The following is an 18,899-nucleotide window of genomic DNA, read 5'->3' as shown; positions in this document are numbered from 1 at the left end:
GGCCACAACACATCCACTGATCAGGTGGTCGACTGTCTCATCTTTCTCATTGCAGAGGCGGCATTTGCTGTTGGTGGTAACATGTTGAATTTTTGCCTTCATGCAGTTTGTGGCTAGGGCTTGTTCTTGAGCTGCCAAAATAAAGCTTTCTGTTTCTTTTTTCAGTACTCCTGATCTTAACCAGTTCCAAGTTAGTTTCTGGTCAGCTTTGCCTTCAATACTTTTCAAGTATTGGCCATGCAGAGCTTTGCTTTTCCAATTTTCAGCTCGCTGCTCAATTACTTCTTTCTTATATTCTGCTTTTGTTTTAGTTGTCTTTAAAAAGCCTCCTTTATTTATTTATTTATAAATATTATTATTATTATTATTATTATTATTATTATTATTATTATTATTATTATTATTATTTCTTTTATTCATTAAACATGAAACTCAAGTCAATTGAACATTTAAAAATGTGTCACTAATACGATTGACTGGTGTTAACGGCTGATACGGGTTGCTGCCAGCATCCTAGGTATCAATCATCTTCTTAAAATATATGATGTTCCAAGTAGCGCAGTTTTTTGCAGTTCTGCTGGTGTTGTTGCAGGAAGCTGTAATTTCTTGATGTGTTTTGTAAAATATATACAAATTAGGAAAACAAATATTGTAAACCTCAGTACAAGAGGTAAACAATTAATTGTGGGAATTAATGCTTATAGCAATCTTTCTAGGGTGTGAAAACCATTATTTCTTGTGATTAGAGAATCAATTGCATTCTTTCCCCTCAATCTTGTTGTAATTTTGTAATTACAATTACAGTAATTTTGTAAAATAACAACAACAACAATAATAATAATAATAGAAATTCTTTATCACTTTACTACCCTCAAGTTTTGTTTACCCTTTCATATTTTCTCTTCCTATTCAAATGTTAGGTGCAATGTTAGGTATAAACATATACAACGTAATTTACAGTAGACTTTGAATAAAAGTATGTTTAGGGAGATCAGGAACATCCTTGTTATAGCATTGTTCTTGTTAAAAAGATTGTATTTAATATTTCAATGGATAATAATATTCAAGTTAAATGTTAAATTAAATATTATATGTGAAAAGGACATAAATTCTTTTGCTCATGGTAGCAATGGCATATTAGTGGTGTTGCTGTTTTCCAAATAAATATTACAGCAAGCAACTTAAAAATACATAGTCCCTATAAGTTCTTTTGTTTTGAGTCTATCTGCTTAAAATTCCCCTTATCTATCTCTCAAAGCAAAACTATATAAAAAGTTGTGCATAAATATTTGAAAATCATGAGTATATTAACATAAGCTTCAAAAATACATGTCATTATTAGAAATTGATATGTTTTAAATGGATTTTTAGCTATGAGTCAGTCTCTTCCTACTTAGGAAAACCCAAGCGGAAGAAATGCTGTATAAGTTTTACAGAAAAGAAGCAAGATGCCAATATTTTTTTTCCCTTGTAATTTGTGGAAAGTTAGCAGTATCTGTTTGGCGTAAGGTTTCCTATATGGATTGTACTTTTTTCACTTAAGACATCTGTTAACATTTCATAGTCTAGCAGATGTTGCACAGCTATTCCTTGACTTACATTCTTGGGGAAAGGAAATGCTGTTTGCTCTATTAAAATGCCACCTTGGAACTACTGTCATCATGCCAACTTTGTGTAGTTTCAATACATCCCTGCTCTGTAATAGTCCCATCGTTTTTCTTTATTGCATAAAGTCATGTACATATGGCTCTTAATGGAATTTGTGACTGGAGGTAGTTAGAAAAAGGCAGAAAGACAGTTTAAGACTGGTTGTGAGCTTTATAATCCAACAGAAATATAATTTGATGAGTCCAGGTTAATCCTGATTTATCTTATAATTAAATCAGGATTTTATTCTTGAAAGAATAAAGTGAGCTATGTGTCATGGTGCCTAGCCCTACCAGCAATCCTTTGACAATTATTAAAGGCCTAACGAACGATCGCTGTGCTTTCTGCTCCATTTGAGCTCCTGGGGAAAGGCACTCCCTGCAGAAAAATGAAATGCACAATGAGTATTAGTACATGACAACAAGGAAAGTAGAGTTGGGAGGGAGGGGATGCAGATAAAAGTTTAATAGGAGTGAAAGTTTAGGGCTAAGACATTTGAGTTCAAGCAAACTCTTTTTTCCTTGTGTTTCTGTGATCTTTTATTTTAGTGGATATAATACTAATGCTGAAGAATTACTATGCAAAGCAGAATAACACACTGTTACAAGTGTTAGGTAATGTGTCAATGGTACTTAATAAAACCTTCATAAAACAAAAGTGTAAGAGGATTCAACAATGTGTTTGAAAGCACCATAAGACACTTTTCAGGCTTCAGGACAAGGCAGTCTTTTATGGCAAATCAAAAGTTGTTTTTTCATCCAAACTATATTACAATTATTTATCCTATTAAACGAGGGTTGGCATTTCTGGCTCTTCAATATACCCAAAATATACTTGGAATTAATTTGATAATGGAAGGAAACACCGTACCTTTAATGCAAAGACGGAGATCTGTTCCTGCAAAATGGAATCCTGTGATGTCACTTGAATCAAAATACTCATATTAATTAGATATTTCATATGGGCATAATTTTGGGAGTAGGAAATATCTATGTTTTGCATTGCAAAACAAATTGCATCTAACAAATTGTTTAACAGATTTGTTTGTAGAGTAGTAAAAACGTTTAGGTAAAATGGGATGGATGAAACCTTAACCAACGACTCTGAAAAATAGCCTGTACTCAGAGCATACAAAGGGTCAAGATTGAGTGGGCAACTATGTCAACTTTATGGAATCCAACTCCCAGAATTCCTGAGCCAACATGGCTGGATCAGGAATTCTGGGAGTTGAAGTCGTAAAGTTGCCATAGTTGCCTAACCCTGGTCAATATAGATGGATCTTTCTTGTGCTCTTAAAGGGTTAAAGTGAAAGTTGGGCTTAAGAATTATGTGATTAAGATAATTTACTTGGGTGACTAAACTCAGCATTACAATATACTGAGGCACAATACACCCACCCAATTTGGCCCTTCCAGTTAAGATGTGGGTTCCTGAATCCAATCTAGCAACAATAGCCCTGGACAGTGGAATAAAACCCATTTGCAGTATGGATTCATTGATTCCTGTTCAGATCCTCTTATATTCTTCATATGCATACAAGGCTAATAACTTTTGGTATCTGCTGGAACAATTCCTTCTTCCTTGCTGAATTCTAAATGGACATGCATTTAGAAAATTTTCTAAAAAATTATCTAAGCTTGGCTGTTTAGATCTAATCAAGGGCCGATTGTCATGCGATATGGAGGACCCATTTTATTATGATGGTAAGAACAGGGACACTTTTGTCCTGAATGAATACTGGAGTGTGTCACATGAAAAACCACTGATCTTTAACCCAGAAATCTACTTAACCAAGCCTAGAAAATGAATAGTTAATAACGGGAGGATAAAGGGCATTACACTGTTATTACTGATAAAAAAATATTCTAGCAACTGAATGCAGACTCTGAGATTTCAGTTCGTGTACAGTAAATCAATGCATGAAAAGCATACAGAATTCTTAGCAAACACGTATGTGTCTCAAAAAGTGCATTCAAACAGTTATACCCAATCCCTGCCAATGAATTTTTTCCCCCTAGTAAAGCTAGTCTTTTTTCAAATCTTGAATATATTTCTAGCTGCTGCTAAAACTCGATTCATCACTTAGTCAATGTGATAAGGAGAAAGCTCACACCTATTTTTACTTCTGTGTGATTTCTGCTTTTCTAGCTTATGTGCTCAGAGAGGGATTCCAGTATGGCTACATTCCAATACGTATTTAACCTAGTCATTTAAAAATTCATTGTAAGTCTATTTTTAATTATTACTTTTATGTATGTACAGTTATTCAGAGAATACGAGATGAAGATTGCTTCTTTTTCTTTATCTTTCCTTTCTTTATTATTTATTGCTCTCTTTTTACAAAACAGGCATTCAAGATCATGAAATATACATTTTTTAAAAAATAGCGAAATAATCAGTACATTGAAACTCAACTTATTGATGTGTTTTTAAGATAAATAGCAACACCCACTAGATTAAAGTCAGCAAGTTAGCTTAAAAGTCAAAAAGTTTTGCTGATGAATGTGTAAAAAAAAATGGAGATAGCATGACTTCCATGGTAGGATTTTTCTTCTTCTTTTTTTTTTTGTACTGCTAAATGTTCCTCTGATATAACTTTTTTTATATAAAGCATTTTTTTTGAAGTATACTAAATTTGGCTTTCTGTTATGGAAGAATCTTCACTTTGAAGTACATGAGTAAGAGAAGCCAAAGCTTCTTTTATATATATATATATATATGCTCCTAATTTTATAGCATATATATATATGCTCCTAATCAGATGGTATATCTGCATGCATTCGATTGACCTCAGGGAACTCTTCAACATATTTTTATTTCTTCTTTGCTTCTCCATGGATAGGAATAATATTTTGGGAGGGTTCTTGACTCTGCACTAGATTTCCATTCCCTGGCATTCAAATGAAAGGTTCATTTTGCAATTTTGTGCAAACCTACCTAAACATGTTTTCTTCTTTAACAAAACTTTCTATATGTATAGTAAATATATACAAATTAGGAAAACAAATATTGTAAACCTCAGTACAAGAGGTAAACAATTGTGGGAATTAATGCTTATAGCAATCTTTATAGGGTGTGAAAACCATTATTTCTTGTGATTAGAGAATCAATTGCATTCTTTCCCCTCAATCTTGTATGCTCATAGTAACTAAAATGCAAATTTTGAATGTGTATGTACAGTGCATATACATCAAAGTGATTAAAAATCTATGTTTGTTTTCCTAATTAAAATCTGAATTATATGAAAATAAAAATGTAAAGATTTGTATATGCTGTTGATCCTTAAAGATAATTCATGTTGCTTCTATTGATAGAGATAACTATGAATAAAATAAGTGAGGCACAAGGACATTTTTTTTATTTTTAAATATGTGCAATTTCTAATTAACTAAACATAATAATGTTACAATAAAGATGAATAAATAATTGACCAAAAATTTAGAAAAGTTAAAGTACAATATGCATTGAATATAAGGCATATAAAGTAGCAATCACCTAATTGTGGAAATACAGAGGTATTGTTCTTCTTAAAATTAAAACTGATATCAAAATAATATTGTATTCAGGGAATTATGTTACTCTCTTTCTTATATACCTGGAAGACTATCATTCATTAAGCAGCAATCCTATCATGAAAAAATGTTATGATAATTCTTTCATTTTACAATATATTTAAAGACTGCAAAATATTGACCCTGGAGAACAGAGCTAGTTTAGATAGTAGAAATCTATTAAATGTTTGCTCAAGATAATTTTTTTGAAACATGACCTATGGTGGCTCAATTCAAAAAACTATGATAATAGTAAATTTGTAGTGTTTATGATTATTGAAGTGTAACCAAAAATGTATCAATGTCAGGTGAGGTACTTATATTTATGAGACAATATTTTTTTTTAAAAAAATATCGTAACAATTTCTTTGCACCAAGGGAAAAAAATAATTAATTTCAAAGGGAAATATTAACATTGGAGATTGAATATAAAGAATATTATTATAGAGCAAATTAACGAGTCATTTTTAATTATGTTAAGGGCATTTCAAGTAGTACAAGATGTCTATTGAGAAGTCTATTATTTCTATGAAAAACCATACAACTAAATATGGGTTGCCACATTAGTATATTTTGCTGTATTTATGTCAGCGCCTTAGGCATCCTAAAATATGTTCACTATATACGCATGCGGTGAAATACATTTTTGTACAATTCTTACATCTCGCCATCCATTCATGCTGAACAGTTTTCAGATAAGGTTCTAAGTTTTAAAAAAATACTATAGGGTGGTGCGATATGAATGTATATATCTTGTTTTATCCAAATGGTGTCACTCTCAGTTACATGCGTGGATAAGGTCATCAGCTTCAGCAGAGAATCCTTAATGTAATTTTTGTGTGTTTTACTATTGTAAGGATTTTTGTTATTCCTGTAATGATTGGTGTCTTATACTTTGAACTGGAGACAACTGGCATGTGTTGGTTTACTTCTTAATTCTTAACATACCTAATTAGAACAATTATTTATTTAATAGCATTAAATGTAGTTAGTGGTGAGGAAGCTGTAACATGCTGTTTTGTTAGCTTCCTCGGTGTGATCTCAGCAGTCCCTTTCTGGACTGTGTATAACTGCTGTATGCCATGACGTGGCTTTTGTAGGGTAAGTTTTTTTTCTGTGCCATCCCCTGCAATTGTTGAGAATTTTTCTTCTCTCTGTTAGATGCTGCTTGGGAAGAAAAGATTTGGATGTATTAGCTAGTCAGCCTAATAACCCTGTGCAGACTGTATTGATTTTCTAGGAGAGAGTTTATGAACTAAATAAACTTGGAGTTGGTGTCTTAATAAACTGCTTCTCTCTGACTGTCACATTTAGTTACAGAGCTGTGCCGTTTAGGGGGGAAAAAGGCTAATTCTGTTACAGATTGTTCACAGCAGGGTCTCTAAATTAGCCCTTTGTTTTGTAATGCCACCTTGCTTGGGCTGGCTTTGAGCACATTTCTCAGTTTTATCCTAATGAGTTGCAACACTGATAATGTGGCTGATGATCTTTCATTGATTTCACTATCACTTGCTTGTCTGGTAATTGATCCGTTGCTGAGCCTCTAGTTAATTATATCGGCTTTGACATGGCCCAGTCCACTGGGATTTTCAAGTCTTGCAGAATAACAGTTTTAATAAAAGAGTCTATTACTGCAGGTGCTTGCTGCTGCATGCCAGTTGATTTTGTGTGCGTGGGTTTTTGCTCCCTCCTCCTTCCTCCCCCCCCATCTCTCTCCCCGGGAGTGGGGAGGACTGCAGGACAGGAGGGAAAGAAAGACACTGCGTAGGAGATGCAGAACCGGGGAGCTGGCTATTGACATTGTCCTTAAGCCTCCCACAAATAACAGCCATTAGTCGGAAGGTCAGGAGCTGAACAGGCAGCTTGACTAAGGGTCTGAGTGCCACTTCAGAAAGCAAGAGGCTAGCAAATTTGAGAAGGAGTTTAAGTGGGTAATAGTTAGCTATAAAGGTACAGCCACTGTTGGCACAATTGCCTCACATGGTTTGTTCGGTTTGTTTTTGGTTGTTTGTTTGGGTTTTTTTTGCACCCCCATCCCCATTCCACGCAACAAGAATATTTTTCTTGACTGCAGGTGGACTTAATATATTTTAAGGCAACAGTTCTTTGAGTTCTCATTTCTGCTGCTAAGATATTGAATTTGCAGCTTTTGAGACTTTTGTGTGCTTAATGGCGGTGAACTGGAGGGAAGTTTTAACAGAAAAGCTTTCAGGAGATGCCAGGATCTAAAGAGGAAGACACATTTGTGTCAACATAGTGCACACTTCCTCATCTTTTCTCATTGTGCTCTAATGACACCAGGCTGCCATTGAAGCTTTCTCGTGATCCTTTTGTTGCTTTTGAGGAGGATAAGGTTTATTATTGTTCTTTAGTTAAGGAAAAAACTGCAGGAGTGGTACCTTTGTCCTCTTAAATTGCAGACGTTATTAGAAGATGAATGTTCCTTACACATTCAGTTGAGACAAGCAAGATTCCTCTTTTTTTTTTTTAATGCAAGTTGATTTTATCAGGGAGCATGAATTTTGCTTTACATTTCTTTTTTAAAGTTGCCGTATTTGTGTACTCTATGTAGGTATTCTCCCTCCCTCCCTCCCTCCCTCCCTCCCTCCCTCTCTCTCTCTCTCTTTCTGTTTCTCTCTCTCCTCCGTGCCCCTCCTTCCAGCTTTTCCTCATAGGACAGCAAACTACATATCATCAATGGGAAAATACTATGTGTTCTCCTAAATACAGATGATTTTAAAAAGTTGTTGATACCAGTGGCTTTTTGACTTCTCGTGATCTCTCATAAACACTAGTTTATCTTAATAGAAATATGTCTTTTTTTTCCCTGGGATGAAACTGTTTTGCTCCTCCTGTCTTCTTTTCCTTTTCCTTTAGGTTGTTAAAGGCTGTTATACAGTCTTCATCTGTAAAGTTTAAATAGGACAAAAGAAAGAAAGAGACGTTTAATCTTTACAGAAAAGAAGGGAGACACTTCTTTTCCTCTGACTTTGGCTCCTGAAGGCATTTAGGCAGTTAACAGGAGAGGGAGAGAAGAAAGCTGTGAGAGATGAAACATATATGTAATTGTTCTAGTTTTATATTTAAAAGAATTTTAAGACTATCTTATTTCCACCTCCCCCTTCTTTTTTGGTAAGAGCTTTTGTTGTTGTTGTTGAGGAATTTGGGCTGGGATGATTGCAAAGTAGCTGTGACATCCGTTTCGGTCTTTAATAGGTGTGTGCCAGTATATGTGTGTATTTACATTAAAGTCACATCAACTTTGTGCGGCATTCTGCATGCTTATTGTCTGTACGCGCGTGAGGGCTTGATTTGCCCTCTTCCCTCCTCTCTGTTAGGAGGTTTACAGTCTGCATTTAACAGGGAAGTGTCAGCAATTACACGCTGTTCTTGACAGGATTGTTAAAAGAAAACAGGGAAAGGGCCACGGCTTGTTCTCCTCCGATCAGCAGGCGACTTAGAGAAGGTGCATGTGTTTGTTAAGACCGAAGTGGGCTAATGCAAGATGTCATTTGGAGCCTGACAGTGGAACGGTGCAGTTGACTCTCTTCTGCTCTGCTATCCAATGACATCCAGTGGCTGAGAGTATGAAGCTGATGGTTGGGTCTCTCCTCAGTGCATCAGGCACACCTGACAGGCAGCTGTAAAACCAAGCCAAGGCGAGGTTTGGGAGTCACAGGGTATGCATAAATGATAGGGGTAACTGTGCAGAAGGTGCGAAAGAAGCTCTTGCCCCCTCCCCAAAGCCCCTCTTCCCCAGATGAAATGCACAACGCAGCTAGCTTAACACCACCACACTCCTGCTACTGGCTGCCAAGAGACTCAAAAAAATCCACCTTCACTTTTCAGTCAGAAGAGGCAGAAGTGGATGTGAGAGACAGAGACATTCAGAGACAAACAGAACGAAAGAGGACAAGAGGCTTGACTTTAAGAGACTCCTGCAGTGACAACTCCATGCAGTTCGGAACAACAAGGACGGCAACCACCTCCGAGTCGGGTTTCATGGGGACATGGCAGAACGCTGACACTAACCTCTTGTTCAGAATGTCCCAGCAGGTAAGGAGGCTTCCTTTTCATTGTCACATGTGGAAAGGTTACTTTTGTTGTTGTTGCTGCTGCTGCTGCTGTCGTCGCTGGCTTGTGCATACTTTTGTCTCTTTTAAAAATTTGCATTTCATCCTTTTTATCATTTGCATTTTTATGTTCCTTTCACTTCAGTGCTGCTGCTGTATACAGTTTCTGTAATGTCATAACTTACTCTTTGGTATGTCTGGGTTGACTTCGGTGCATCCCTCAAGGGCTCCTAAAAAAAAAAAAAATAGAAAGAAGCAAATAAGGAAGCCTAATACTGCTTTAAAAATAATAATAATCAAGTTCCCTTCTCAAACTTTTCCAGTGAGATTATTTATCCTGGTTTATTGCCTTTGTCTTCTTTTCTTTATCCCAACCTCCTCGTTTTTCTTTTCTTCCTCCTTTTTAAACTTTTTTTTTAAAAAAGCTCCCACTATTACAGTCAAAAGTCCTTTCTTCCTTTTTACCACCCCCCCTCCCCCGAATATGTAAGTCCCTTTATGAAAACTAATTCTAAACTTGGGGAGGGGAAGCAAAACAGTCTAATTGAGTACAGGTGGAAGAAAACAGTGTGTCCGGATCCTAAAGAGGACAAAGCGATTGTGTTGGAATTCCTGCTAGCACAGAGCTGAGGGTCCTTGGATGAAACAGTTCCAGCTGCTGCTTGTTCTCTCGCTGTCTCTCTCTTTTTTCTTAAGACAGTTTCTCTGGAGTTGTATCCTGGTGTGTTATCCCTCGAGCAGTTCTTTAACCTGGGGCTGCATTTAAGAGAGGCTGGTATGGACGGGGAAAGTTAAAATGCTCTTGCAAGACCAGTAGTAACGGATAATTAATCACAGAGCTAGTAGGTGTATTGGTACCAAACTCTTAATGATACGGGGCCCAGAACTCCGTGGCTTCTCTTTTGCAATTCTTTTGCTTCTTCTCTGTAAAATATGTACTGCATGAAATAATCACACAGAGTTTGAAAGGGCGGCCGGGAGGAGGGGGAAGGTGAGGGGGGTGAGATTTCAGTGTAAACCCACTTAAAGAAAAAAATAGGATTTGTAAAGAAGACTTTTAAAAAAATATAAAGCATATGCTAATTGTTCCCTCTTAGGTTTTTTTTTCTTTTTAAATTACTTCTTTTGAAAAGTTGTTTCACATCTCCTTACTCAAGAAGCTGAAGCAATCAAAAGTTGCAAGCTATGTTTTTATTATTCAGAGAGGTCTTTTATTGTCAGTTTTTTTTAATGAATGAATTCCATTGACATGAATATGACTCTCACTTTACCACTCTTGCAGCAAAAGGGACATAATTTGTTATTTTAGTGAAAAGAAAAAAGCAAATACTGATACCTTTTGGAAAGTCAAGAAAAAGAAAACATCTTTACGAACTAATATAGTTTATAACGTAGAATAGTTGTGTACAGAGTTTAAATATCACATGTACTTTCCATAGGATGGCTGTGTTCTAAATAAAGTATATTTAGATTTATCCTGTAGAGGGACCCTGATTACAAGTGATACCAGCTTCCTGTACAGAAATATAATCAACCTAAGCTAAAAAGGCAACATATATTTTACAGAGACTAAATGAAAAGAACAATTCTCACATTACATGCTACACACTAATGCAGTACATTATATGTTAGTTTATTGCATCTCTCTTAGTTTTTCATTCATTTTCTAGTCATATATCCATCCTAACCTAACTGTCATTCTTTTTTAATATCCTCATATTATTAGAACTTTCATAGTTGTAGTAATTTTTCCCCTCTTGTTTTGGCAACACAAGAGTTAACCCAGCTAAAGCCATATAGGTAAATTACTCTTGAACCACATACTTCTTGTAAGACTGCCCATTGAGTGTTTGACTTTTGTAGTGAAAGTCATTCATAGTTTTTGGAATAATAGAAAGTGGTAGATGTCAGGCTCCAGAGTTCAACAAGTAAAAGGAAGACTACTCTAGGCAAATGAGCAGGCAAATATAACTGATAGAAAAATGCGAGTTTATCCACTATTCAGTTGTTAATTTGGGGGGTTGTTAGTTTTGTTGAGCATAAAGATTTGTTTCTCCTTTTCCCCTCATTACTGGACACATATGGTCATGTTTATTTTCCTGAGACTGTGTTGGAAAAGGAATAATAGTATGTATAGTATATGACTAAATGCATGGCAGATGCTGTATTCAGTGTTGATCATTCCACTGAAATACACTTGCAGAGACAGTAGCATTGAATGGTAATGCTGAATGTATGGATTTTTTTAAAAAGTATGTTTTGCTTTTGTGCCAGTGTTGGTTAGAATGCTGTTGTCTGCCTGAATGCATATAAGAATCTTGATTTTCTTTTTTTTTATTCCTGCTCTTTTTTAAAGAGTTAATTGATTCCATTTCATGGGTAACGGTGTATTCAAAATTCTAATTCTTCTCCAAGATACTATTTCTGTGTATCCAGTGTATTTAACTGATCAATTGCAACTGCTATGCATCTGAACATATTTCTGACAACCTCAACCATAAACTTTTTTGTTGCTATGTGGGTCATATTGTCTGTGGGTCATATTCATCCCCCTTGTCCCTAGGATTGATTTAGTATGACGGTGATTGATAGCTTAGAAGAAGCTGTTGATAAAATAGATACATGCACTGCAAATAAAACTTTTGAATAGTTTAATAAAACAGATTTTGTATAGAATGCACAGAATAAATTTTATTCCTACCTGGAAGGAGATTTCAAAATTTTTTAAAGGCAATTTGAAGTAAATATGTGGCACTGTGATAGAAAACCAACAGGTACTTGGAGAGCAGTAAAAATTCTTAGTTTATATTAAGATATTTTTTTTTCAGAATATATATACTAGAAAGAAATAATTGCATAAATATAAGTAAGTTTATATGTGCTTCTGTCAAGTATCTTCATTTACTTGCTATACGTCTTAGAAGAATGTATAGAGGTAAACCATTCTTGCTATGAGAGCTATTCACGGGATATATTAGAACATTTAGCTTTAGAGATTCACAGCTTTCTTGTTTCTAAAGTTTTAAAAATGCACATTTAACCTTATACCAGTTCTACTTTTGTACCTTTAAAAAAATAAGACATAAACCCAACTGGTCTGCAGATCCTTTGAAAGGAATGTCCTGTGTACAAAAATAAGTGCAGATAACTTCAAGGAACATATATTTTAACTTTTTTTTCAAAGGCTCTTCTTTAGGTCACTTTGATCAGTGATAGGTGGACAGCGTCCAGACACCTTTAACTTCTGGTCTTTACTGATTTGGACAGAGACCAGATTTAAATCCAAGCCGTTTGTATATGTACACATGGAAACATATACATCCCAGTTCTGTTTCAAAGTAAAAAAATAATGCCTATTGATTGGTTGAATAACAGAATACTTTTTCCTTTTCTTTTATTTCTGATTGAATAGTTTTTTACATTTATCCCCAAAAAGGTGTTATTTTCCTTCTTCCAGCTTCTCTTAAGGGCTATGCTAAAATACTTTAAATGAACTTGACTATAATATAAAAACAGCAGTAATGAATAATGATAAAAAAAAAAAATGCCAGAAGTGAGTAAAAGCATTTTTTACTCTCCTGTTCCAAATCCAAAAGAGATAAACTCTTGAAGATATCTTTTCAGCCAGTTAAGAGTAATACTGGGGTTGTCTGTTCATCTGTGAGCCATTATACAGTAATTTTAAATTCATCTACTGCTGCAACAAAATTAGCGACATAATTTCATTGTGTTACTGTATCTTATTAAAGCACAAATATCTGACATCTTGTACTGCTGCTTTATTTGGCTTCTCACCAGTATTATTACAAGTGACAATTTTCCTATTGTGGATTCAATTCTCTCATCAGCACAATGACTTTATTACTGGAACAATCATTTCATAGATAGATGAGAAGTAAGACGAGGAAACTAAAATCAGATCTGTATATTTCTATTAATACGGATGCATCTTTTCGTCGGAAAAAATGAAGAATTGGAATGTATTGGAAAGGTTGGTTATGAAAGCTTCCTTATTTTGCCGCAACATATTCTACACAGAAAAAGTTTAGATTTTCAAATACTATGTAGTAGGAATATTTGATTCCAATTTGAGTGCAAAACACCCCGTTGTAATTCTGCTAGTGTAATATTTGGTTACCCTTTAATGAGAAAGTAGTTAAAATCAGAAAGACAGTTATATTTACTTACAAATTATATGGTCCAAGAGTAAAATATTATCTTTTTACCTGTAAAAGTATTACAAATTTTCTGAGCTTCATATTTAAAATAAAATAAAATAGCAATTCATTCCAGTAAAGGGGGAAAAAAAAACACTGTTCATTTGGTTCAAGAGGCTTTTTGTAAGTCTCATCTTAACAAGAGAAGCTTGTAGCAAAGATATGAATGATGGCCATTTTATGGCAAACATTAGCAGTTGGGACATTTTCATATTTTTTTCATATGTGTTAAGGATCATTTTGCTTTGCTTGTTAATTTGTTCAGATGTATCAGTGGTAAAATAAATCTGTTGGGAGATAAATACTGTATGTGGCTGTGTTTGTGAGTGTTGTACAGTTCATTCTGGAAAAATTAAATGCTGGTTTTAAGATATTTGTTGCTGGTAAGTTGTCCTAAGTAGTATGATTTGCTTGGCCTTCAGAAAGTGTTATCTCTTAGCATATTGATGTTCTTTGTAATATGAGTGTTTAGAGGTAAGCAGATCCATTTATTAGAAAGAATATGAAATACATGTGCTGTTCAAAATAATATACAGATTCATATTCCAAAGATAATGCATTTTCTTATTTGAAAGCTCTTTGGATGCAATGCCATCTCTCCATTTCTTATTTATATAGGAATATACATGTTTGTATGTGAATATGTTGCATATGGTTGTGTCTGTGCATAAAATATCAACAGCTATGTTTGTCCGTTACATTGTTTTTATGAAGACATATTCTCAAGAAATATTTTAAATACTAAGGTGCTAGAAGACTCTTCTGCAAAAGACAAATACGGTTATTCCTCTGGAAAATGGATATAAATAATAAATAATAAATAATGGATTAGAAAATAAATTGCCTAATATATGCAAGGCTATATGTGCATGCCAATATCCTATATAAGATAGATAGATAGATAGATAGATAGATAGATAGATAGATAGATAGATAGACAGACAGACAGACAGACAGACAGACAGACAGACAGACCGAACGCCGCACTCTGACATGAAAGCATAATTTTCCTTTTTCAGTGTTGTCTATTTGATGAGTGCATGGGAAATACACTGTCAGTTGTTGAAAGCAAAAACAATTGTGTTTTATACGCAGCCCAATGTATTTATTTTCTTTTAACCATAGTCCGTAATTTTTTTGTTCTTGTAACTTTAAAGCTATCTTTAGCTAGTAATAGTGAATACACATGGCATCTAATTTGATGACGTAATGAACAGCTTGGATCGTAAAGAAAAATCATTGTGATGGTATAATGTAAATTGTAGGTGCTAGATTTAAAAGAGTTAATTTTGTGAGCTGGTCTACTTTGTGCAGAATAAAAGAGTTAGATAGCAGACACAGTAAGATATAACAGCAGCACCTCTTGCTTAAAGGATGGCTTGCCTTGACTTTTAACCCTAAATAATTAGTTGCTGAGTAAAGCATCCTTCAAATGTTGGGACAAAATCCTTTATAACTGAGGCTGGATTGCAGGGATTGTAGTGATAGTGAAAAAATTCACATTTACCAGGTCATGGTGACATGGTAAGCGATTGCAAAGGAACACTGGGTTTACTGATACTAGGCTGGCGTCATAAGTTAGAAACAAACAAAATAAAAGCCTCTTGGTTGTCCTCCCTTTCACCATCAATTTTGCTGATGGTGAGGTTAATTTTCATTCATATAGACTAGTAGATTGTCACATTTTAGAGTTTCAGAATTTAGGGCATTTGGAGGTTTAAAAGAATTAGGAGATAGATCAAAATATTCAAGTTGGAATAGGGTTTTTCCTTATGCTTTAACTTCAGTGGAAATTGATTATTTGCAGTCCACAAGATAATTATACCAGAATGCTTAATTCACACATGTCATTTTAAAAGTCCTGAGAATATGGATATATACAGAACGGATTCTGTTAGTTAGAATGGTATTTACTGAAAGCTCAGTAGAAAAAATGGTGATAAACCCTTTGTGTTTTTTTCTGTAAAAATAGGCATGGCAGATTCTTTTCTAACCCATGAGAATAAAAATCTATGAAAACTAAAGGAAATATCTGAAGGAAATATCTCTTTTAGAGGTATTCAGAATAGCCTTAATTAATGAACTATAGCTTATTTCAGTGTAGCGTAGAACATATTAAACAGCTTCTGTGTCACCGCCTTCATCTACTACTTGTGGTTTGGGGAATGGTAAGTTACTCCTTGCTTATACTACATTTATGACTGTGAATTGGCATACAATATATCAGATTCTGTGTACCCTCATATGGCCCATATAGTGAAGAGAAACAGCTGTGCTAGTTAAACGAACACTGTGCTTACAGGGGGAGAAAAAGTAGCAGGGAAAATGGATTTTAATTTAAGAAAAGAAACACTCTGGAGAAGGTGAACTTAATTTGGCACTGCTTACGTCTATAAAACCCATTCCACAAAGAATCTGGAAGTCAAATACTGTGTTGTGTTACTTCTTCTCTGTGTGTATATTAGAATTTTTGTAATGTCCAATATTAGTGTTCTTTTTTTCCTTATTCTGAATAGCCTTGATCCCCGCCCCCCACAGATTTAGCCATTAATGGGATTTACTAGATAAAATTGAGAGATAAAATGGTTGGAATGGTTTATTCATTATGAACAAACTGTTATCAAAGGATTACATTCTTTTCATTTGTTTGGAACACATATGTTCTCAGATGTCATTTATGTGTGATAATTTTAAAAATATAACAGCATTTAGAGGGGCTAAACAGCATTTAAAGGGTACAATGATATGATTTTCTGAAAAAGAGTCACGTGCAGAATAATTTTATTCTCTTTATTTAATGTGGGAATTTATCTGTGGCACACTGCTATGTTTGTAAATTTCAGCATGTTAATTCTCCTGTAAATTTATTTCAGTAAAATGTATTTTTTCATGGAATGCAATTTAAATGAATGCAAGCCAGCATAATGCTGTTCACTTTCTTGATAGTAAGTTTCACTGAAATTATTGGCCTTTGCCTCTGTGCTAGCTTGTATAAGATCATGCTGAAACATTAATGAAAACCAATGCAACTTAAGTATGCATGCTGTTTTCCCATATGACATCGAAAAGAATATTTTTGCTGTTTCTGTCACAACAGAATACGGTTCATCTTATATAAAACCTGAAGGAAAAAAAATGAAAAAGAGGACAGCTTTTATTTTTTAAATATTTTAGCACCAGCAATTTATCAGGGATTTTCTTCAATAAATGAATTATAAACACAGGGACTTGTGGCCAAAAGCTATTTTTTGAATAAAAATCAATTGCTTTCATGTTCCAATCACATCACATGAAACTCCTAGTTTAAGTCTGTAGAAAGTAGATGGGGAAAACAGTGTAAAGAACAATATCAAATCTGCATGAAAGCTATCCATTCCTTTGCGTACATACAGGCAAGTGTTTTTAAAGGACCAGGCCTATTCTGTGGTTCTTCACTTTTGTCATATCAGATTTCAATCTATTTGCAATTATACACTGAGAGCAGTTTTCACCTTTTAAACAGGATAATGGGGGGTTGCAGATCAGAAACCTGTCAAATTACGGAAGAAAACAGCTTCATGTATGCTTTATTATTCCATAAGGCCATGTGGATGTCATGGATTTCCTGGTTTTGTTTCAGTTTTTCCAATCAGATATCAGGTTGAGAAAAACTGCTGAACTGTGGATAAAATGACACTCAGTAGGCAAACCACTGAAAATCTACCTGTGCCTGGCATTTTTCATACGGGCACCCTAGTTTAGCTATTGGCAGAAAGTCCATTTATTTTGCCTCTATAAGGAGAGGCAAGATAAAAATGTAGAATTAGGTAACTTGGTTTCTCAGAGTCTAATATTGGTAGACTGCTTGGTCTAATCTTTATGGAATATTAGAGGAAAGGCAGTACAGTAGTCTGCACTTCAGTCCTTTCCAGAAGTGGCATTTTCTTCCTAATCTACCTGGCCATTTTCTTCCTAATCTACCTGGCCAGTAATAATTTTAGCCCAAACATTTTTCTGTGACACTAAAATACAACAAATACAATGACAAAAATCAGGTACAATTTATTATAAAATTTATTCTGCTTTCTTTATATAGAATTGTCATGTTTAGTAGGGTATTACTGCAGATATGTGCAATTGAATTTGAATGCCCTAATATACAAATTACTTGTGGGTAAATGGATACATTTGATTGGAAATTATTTCTACCGGAACTGGAAAAATGGATATGTATTCCATATTATAGGTATGTATTCCATATTATCTTACAGAGATCACAGAACTGTAAGAGTATAATTTTATGCATATTTATTCGTAGCGAGTTTCGCTACGTTTTTCTAGGAAGTATTCTCAGGCTTTGATTGGAATACTTGGTAGGATTTTTGTTATTGTTGTTGTTTATATTTAGTAAAGCTTTAAAGTTTGTCAACTTTATTAATGTTGCACATCATAGCTCTTTGTTCCCAGGACAATTGAGCCAAGACTTACATTTGCCAAGATCATCTGAACTAGTTGTCTGCAGGGGGAAAAAAATATCAGTAATGAAGAGTACACGTGGAAAAAAAAGTAATTACTTCCAGCTGGCTTTATGCAATAGCAAAACTAATATTAAATTGAGAAGCTTAATTAGTGTGGATTTAATTATTTTTGCATTGAAAGGGAACGGTGTAATTCTGTTTTTTTTTAAAAAATTGGTCCTAAGTATTTCTAAATATAAAAAGGTGGTTTGTTCTTGGCATAATCATAATCTTCATAATCAGAAACGGGGCACTGTGGTGAAATTTCTACCCATCCATAATGCCCTACACCACTTGCCATTGTCAGCATGCCTGGTGCAGCTGGCAGCATTTGACTGTCATTTTATAAGTAGAGAGATTTTATTCAGTGGAGGAATTCAGGAAGGCATTCTGCATTTGTGACTCCTGCAAAACCTGATTTTATTGACCTTGTTATATTTAACAGGTACGTTGCAAACATATTTTTTATTTGTATATTTTAAAGTTACAGATCAGCATTAAGGGTGAGGAAGAAGAGGAGATTAAAAGCCCTTCCTCACTGGGGTCAGCATGTTATACCTAGATAAATTTTCATTGTACTTTATGGGGATATCAGCACTTGTCTGAATTGAAACCATATTGAAAACATGAAAAGACTTAGGCATGGATATAATCCTGAATCTGATGCAGGTATACAACAAAGGTCTGTTCGTTCCTATATAATCCAGTTGGAACTCAAGGCTCCTTGCTGACTTTAGATGGGATCTATTGAGAATTAAAGTATTGTTAAGTTACATTGATTTCTGTGGGAAAGAAAAAAAACAAACAAAGGTAAACTAAATAGGAAAAGAGCCATGGAGAGGAGGATATTCTGCATTTCTTTAGATAAACATGACATGAAATCTGCTTTGCATTCCTCCACAACTCTATAGGTTT

General features: G+C 34.6%; 1 protein-coding gene across 6 annotated transcripts in view; it reads left to right on the top strand.

The window, feature by feature from the left end:
- BNC2 (basonuclin zinc finger protein 2) overlaps positions 1 to 18,899 on the top strand; it is a 437,236-nt gene that overhangs the window by 127,183 nt on the left and 291,154 nt on the right. The window contains exons 1-2 of one of the 6 annotated variants that reach the window (XM_087886301.1): positions 8,040 to 8,310; positions 9,027 to 9,254. The exons of 1 other annotated variant lie outside the window; for it this stretch is intronic. In XM_087886301.1, coding sequence (XP_087742427.1) covers positions 8,248 to 8,310; positions 9,027 to 9,254 — 291 coding nt within the window. In that variant the 5' untranslated portion in view covers positions 8,040 to 8,247. 4 more of the 6 variants (XM_034410487.3, XM_034410486.3, XM_034410490.3 and 1 more) reach the window with 4 other exon arrangements.

The sequence above is a fragment of the Pantherophis guttatus genome, chromosome 2, assembly GCF_059756535.1.
Source record: "Pantherophis guttatus breed Tessera chromosome 2, ASM5975653v1, whole genome shotgun sequence".
NCBI lineage: Eukaryota > Metazoa > Chordata > Lepidosauria > Squamata > Colubridae > Pantherophis > Pantherophis guttatus.
This window is presented reverse-complemented; position numbering and strand designations above follow the sequence as displayed.